Here is a 5,873-nt window from a genome sequence, read left to right as displayed (position 1 = left end):
CATGTGAAGGGTGTTTTCACATTTCTTTTTTTTGGGTCCGGTCGTGGGGCCTGAACTCTGGGCCTGGGCACTGTCCCTCAGCTCTTCAGCTCAAGCACCACTTCTGGCTTTTTTTCTTTTTGCTTATGTGGTGCTGGAGAATCAAACCCAGGGCCTCATGCATGCAAGGCAAGCATTCTACCACTGAGCCACCTTCCCAGTCCCGTGTTTTCACATTTCTACATAGAATTGCATATCCTATTTATTCCAAATTATTTCCACCAATGACTATTACATTAATCCAAAGTACTTATTTTAGAATATGTAAAACAAAATCACAGCTGAGAATTGGAAATCCTAGCTACTTGGAAAACTGAGAATGGGAATAACAAGGTTGGCCCAGGGAGAAAAATTCACAAGAGTGCCTCTCTCAATACATAGCTGAATGCAGCGGAATACATCTGTCATCTTAAATTACATGGGTGGTTGAGATTGGGTGAATTACTGTTCCAGGCTACTCAGAGCAGAAAAGTCCAGGATTCTCCATAACAACAAAGAGAAGCCAGATGTAGTGGCACATGCCTGTCATCCCAGCAATAAAAAGCCTAAAACAAGCAGATCAGGGTTCAGGAATAAACCATGGCAGGAAATGAGACTGTATCTCAAAGATAACTAGCAAGGGTGAAGTTATGGCTATGCAATAGAGTGCCAGCCTATTAAGCTTGAGGCCCTGAGTTAAAACCTTAGTTCTCTGGGCATATGGCTTAGTGGTAGAGTGCTTGCCTAGCATGCACGAAGCCCTGGGTTCCATTCCTCAGTAACACATAAACAAAAAAGGCTGGAAGTGGTGCTGTGGCTCAAGAGGTAGGGTGCACAGAGGCTCAAGACTAGAGCCCAGGCCCTGAGTTCAAGCCCCAGGACTGGCAAAAAAGAAAAAAAATCTTACTACTGTCAAAAAAAGAACACAATGAAACTTTTTGAAGTATTTTTCACATAGAAATGAAGATACTGTCTTATAACCTGTTTTATTCACATCAATAACTGTATAATCACAAACAAGCTACTCAACAATGAGCTACTATTCCCTATTAACTGTGGGTAGAAGCTATGCTGGAAGTTCCAGCTACTTGGGAGACTAGACAGAATCCTGCCTAAGCTTAGGAATTCAAGGTCAGCCTGGCAAACAGCTAAACTCTGGAGAGAGGGAGGGGGGAGGGAGGAAAGGAGAGGAGAAACAGACACATACACATATACATCACAATACCTATATCTCATTAAGTTCTTTTTTTTTTTATATTTATTTTTTATCCAGTTGTGGGGCCTGAACTCTGGGCCTGGGCACTGTCCCTCAGCTCTTCAGCTCAAGGCTAGTGCCCTACCACTTGAGCCACAGCGCCACTTCCGGCTTTTTTCTTTTTGCTTATGTGGTGCTGTGGAATTGAACCCAGGGCCTCAGGCATGCAAGGCAAGCGCTCTACCACTGAGCCAACTTCCCAGCCCGATCTCATTAAGTTCTTGAGATGTCAAGAACTTAGATGGAGCCCAATGGTGGCTCCTGTTATAATCCTAGCTACTCCTACTCAGGAAGCTGAGATCTGAGGATCATGGTTTGAATCCAGCTGGGGCAGGAAAGTCCATGAGACTCTTATCTCCAATCAGCTACTCAGAAAAACCTGAAAGTGGCACTGTGGCTCAAGTTGTAGAGCACTAGCCTTGAACACAAAGAGGCTCAGGGACAGTGTCCAGGCCCTGAGTTATGACCAAGACCAGGAAAAAAAAAAAAAACTTAGACGAGTCGCACTAATTCCAGATACTCAGGAGGCTGAGGTCTGAGGACTGAGGTTGGAAGCCAGCCTGGCAAATAAATTCAAGAGACTCTTAACTCTAATAAATCAGCAAAAAGCCAGAACTGGAGGAAAGGTTCAAGTAGGAGAGCACCAGCATTAAGCTACACAGCTAAGCAAGACCTTAAGACCCTCGTACAAGCACACGCTGTAAAAGAGCCTTATAGCCCAACTTAGTCCTTCAGTAGATGCTTTAGAAGGCATTGTATAAAATGACAGCTACAGCTGGGCGCCAGTGGCTCACACCTGTAATCCTAGCTACTTAGGAGGCTGAGATCTGAGGATCACAGTTCAAAGCCAGCCTAGGCAGGAAAGTCCAGGAGACTCTTAACTCCAATTAACCACCAAAAACCGGAAGTGGTATTGTGGCTCAAAGTGGCAAGGTGCTGGACTTGAGCTGTAAGAGCTCAGGGAAAGCGCCCAAGTCCAGAGTTCAAGTCCCATGACCAACAAAAACAAAACTGACAGCTCCAAGCAAGTTGCTGCTCCGTGAAGATCTTCCAATAAATAACACACAAGATGAGGAGGTGAAAGACACTGATACTGATGATGCTAATTGTGCAGGCCTCTGCTAATGTGCATTTGTGTCCTAGTGGAGATGGGAGGGAAGGGATGGTAGGGGAAAAACAAAGGAGGAGGCAACAATGCTTGATAAGAAATGTACTCATTACCTTGCTCAAGTGATTGTAACTCCTCTGTATAGTCTTTTCCCCAAAAAAGACTTACTAAAAAAAAAAAGCTCAACAACAGCATCCAAGCCCTAAGTTCAAGCCCCAGGACCAGCAGACACACAAAAAAATGTTTATAAATAAGATTTTTTTTTAGGTGGTACTGGGGCTCGAGCTCAGGGCCTAACACTTGAACACACTCCCAGTTCTTTCACTTTCTGGTTTCACTATTTTTTCTTGCCTTTTTCCCAGGCCAACCTAGATCACAGTCTTCCCCATCTCAACCTCCTGAGTAGTTATCATTACAGATATGAATTATCAATGCCTTGCCTAGAAGATTAATAAAATTTAATTAGGCTATACCATGTAGGCTAAGTGTACAGAAGGTTGTACTACCTATATCTGTCTAAGTACATTCCACATTCACACAATGATGAAACTGCCTAAAGACACATTTGTCAAAAATGTATCTCTACAAAAAAAAAAAAAAATGTATCCAGATGTAGGGCACCTGCTTGCCAAATGTGAAAGCCTGAGTTCAAACCCTAGCAATGCCAAAAAAGAAAACAAATCACCCAGAAATGTATCCCTGTCATTAGACTACATATGACTGTATTTCAAATACACAGGGACTAAGAGATATATCCAGATTTCAATAGTAAATTTATTTCTATGATGGGATTCTGTCTGATTTACCAAACTTTTAATACATGTAGGTATTACTTTAACGCAGAAGAAAAATTATAGTGTTCCATATTTTAAATATTTTTAGCTTTTTCTCTATTCCCTAGTATTGAAGGCTAATGAGTACTAATCACATTCCCAAATGGCTAAGAATGATCTTATACATCACTGGATGAGAAAAAGGAAAAAGAAGTCTTACAGCATGTATCCCTAATATATCTGACCATGCACAGACATATTCCCAAAGTATATAGGCCCTCAATAGAAAACCAAGAAATGACACCAAGAGACACAATGGTAGTTCAATGAGGTATGCTACCAAGAATGACAAGGAAAGCCTTTGAATATTTTACCAGAAAATTAATCCCAATCTCTACAACTCAACTGTTAGGGGAGAAGCATACTTTGAGGGTATCACAGCCCTGTTCTGGAGAAACTCTCTAACACTAGACAAAGGTACAGTCATAAACAGAAAATTTTGTGGAATTTAAACACTCTGTCCCACTTGTGGGAGTTGGGGATCAAGAGAAGAAGGAGGGTAGACAAATGAAGAAAGGGAAGAATGCAGTCATAATACCCAATACATATCCTGTGAAACTAGGAAAACTGAGGGGAGGGGTTGGGAGGGATGGGGGAAAACGATGAAAGGATAATATCAATCAAGATGCACTATATTCATAAACTGATTTGTTCAATGGTAACTCCTTTGTACAAACTACTTAAAGATAATAAAAATACAATTATAAAAAACACTTTGCCCCTGAATCTCTTTTAGGGTTAAGAAGTTTCGCCTAAATCTGTCTGATGAATCAAAGATTTTAGCTGACCTTCAAGGGAAAAAAATGTCCATTTCTAAGAAAATCATTCAAATTTAGACATAGTACAGACCATCTTAATTTTAATATCCTACAACTAGGTACTCTCCAAACAAAAATTTACCTTTCCTGAAACAGACTCTCCATCATAGAAGAGATAGTGCTTTTCTACTTTGCCATCTTCGGTTTTCATTTCTGCCATTTTTCTGGTTTCCTCATCATTAAGGACAACATCAATCTCACAAATGGGACCAAAAAAACCTCCAAGGAAACTCTGAAATAAAAGTAAAATACTCATAATTATCATGTTTAGCAACTCACTACATTTTATAATTCAAATTTAATTACCTGTGACCTAAAGCTAAACAGACTACAAATCTGAATTTACAAGGAAATAACATATCATTCTATGTCAAACAGAACTAAGTGGAACAATGTGCATAGTTTCCAAGATTGTAATTACATGCAAACATTTGTTGAAAGTAGATTTCATATTGTTTTACAATTTTAAGAAACTCTCTAAAGAAATGTAAAAAATCAATACTTTCAATCATTTCCATAGGTAACCATTCTAAATAATCAGATACTAATATATCAGAAACTTAGGATTTTTTTTTCTTTTTTTGCCAATCCTGGGGCTTAAACTCAGGGCCTGGGCACTGTCCCTGAGCTTCTTTTTACTCAAGGCTAGTACTTTACCACATGAGCCACAGCACCACTTCCAGCTTTTTTTGTTCATGTGCTACTGAGGAATGGAACCCAAGACTTCATGCATGCTAGGCAAGTAATCTACCACTAAGCCACATTCCCAGCTCCCAAACAATCAGACTTACCCTCTCTATCAGTCTCCTTCTTTGTCCTCCCCCTTTGCCCCCCCCTTTTTTTCGCCAGTCCTGGGGCTGGCAATGCCTGAGCCACAGCACCACTTGAGCCACAACACCACGTTCAGCTTTTTCTGTGTATGTGGTACTGGGGAATGGAACTCAGGGATTCATGCATGCTAGGCACTCTACCATGAAGCCACATTCCCAGCCCTCTCCAGCCCTCCCCCAACACTTTCTGATGTCCTTTATATTTTGGTCACAGTTAGGATTTATGGAACAATGCTTATAAAATTTTACAGACATTTCATTAGTTTCCTAATGGAAACTTCATTATGAAGGGCTTCTCTAATGTAACACATCCTGTTTAAACTTAACATAGTAGATCTGTAGTAAGTAGCACTTTCATAGTCAATAGCATTTTATTTGTATAATAAATAGCACTTTGAAGTAATTCATTTAGGCTTGAATGAGTAATTTGGATTGTATAGTTATTTTATATTAAAAGAACCTCTTAGCAGAATAATGAAAAGTAAGCCTTTTTTTCCTTTTGGTCATATTGAGGTATGGACGTAGGGCTTTTAGTTAGCTTAGGCAGGCATTGTACTGCTGAGCCAACTGGGAAAAAAAAGATACATTGTTTGCATACATGGACATGTCAAAATGAAATTCCCTTGTACAATGAATCAATGCTAAGGAATATTAGGAAAAATTAATCACATATGTATATAAATTGTTTATCAATACTAAAACATGTTAGTTGACAATAACCAACTAATTAACAGAATTCATTAACAATCTAATACTAGTTATCGATTTTTATTTTTATTTTTGGCTGGTTCTGTGGCTTCAGCTCTGGGTTTGCTCAAGGCTAGCACTCTACCACTTGATCCACAATGTCATTTCCAGCTTTGTCTGTTATTAATTGGAGATAAGAGTCTCCCACACTTTCCTGCCCAGGCTGGCTTTCAACCCTGATCCCTAGATCTTAGTATCCTGAGTAGCTAGGATTACAGGTATGAGACGCTGGTGTCCCGCTATGGTTTTTTTTTTTTTTTTTTT

The 5,873-nt window shown here is 39.8% G+C and overlaps 1 protein-coding gene across 2 annotated transcripts in view; it reads right to left on the bottom strand.

Moving 5' to 3' along the window:
• Positions 1-5,873, bottom strand: part of Vps26a (VPS26 retromer complex comonent A) — a 33,475-nt gene that overhangs the window by 19,703 nt on the left and 7,899 nt on the right. For both annotated transcript variants that reach the window (XM_013017152.1, XM_013017153.1), the window contains exon 2: positions 4,115-4,264. In XM_013017152.1, coding sequence (XP_012872606.1) covers positions 4,115-4,264 — 150 coding nt within the window. The remainder of the gene's footprint in view (positions 1-4,114; positions 4,265-5,873) is intronic.

Source organism: Dipodomys ordii, unplaced genomic scaffold (assembly GCF_000151885.1).
Source record: "Dipodomys ordii isolate 6190 unplaced genomic scaffold, Dord_2.0 Scaffold34, whole genome shotgun sequence".
In the NCBI taxonomy this organism is placed as follows: domain Eukaryota; kingdom Metazoa; phylum Chordata; class Mammalia; order Rodentia; family Heteromyidae; genus Dipodomys; species Dipodomys ordii.
This window is presented reverse-complemented; position numbering and strand designations above follow the sequence as displayed.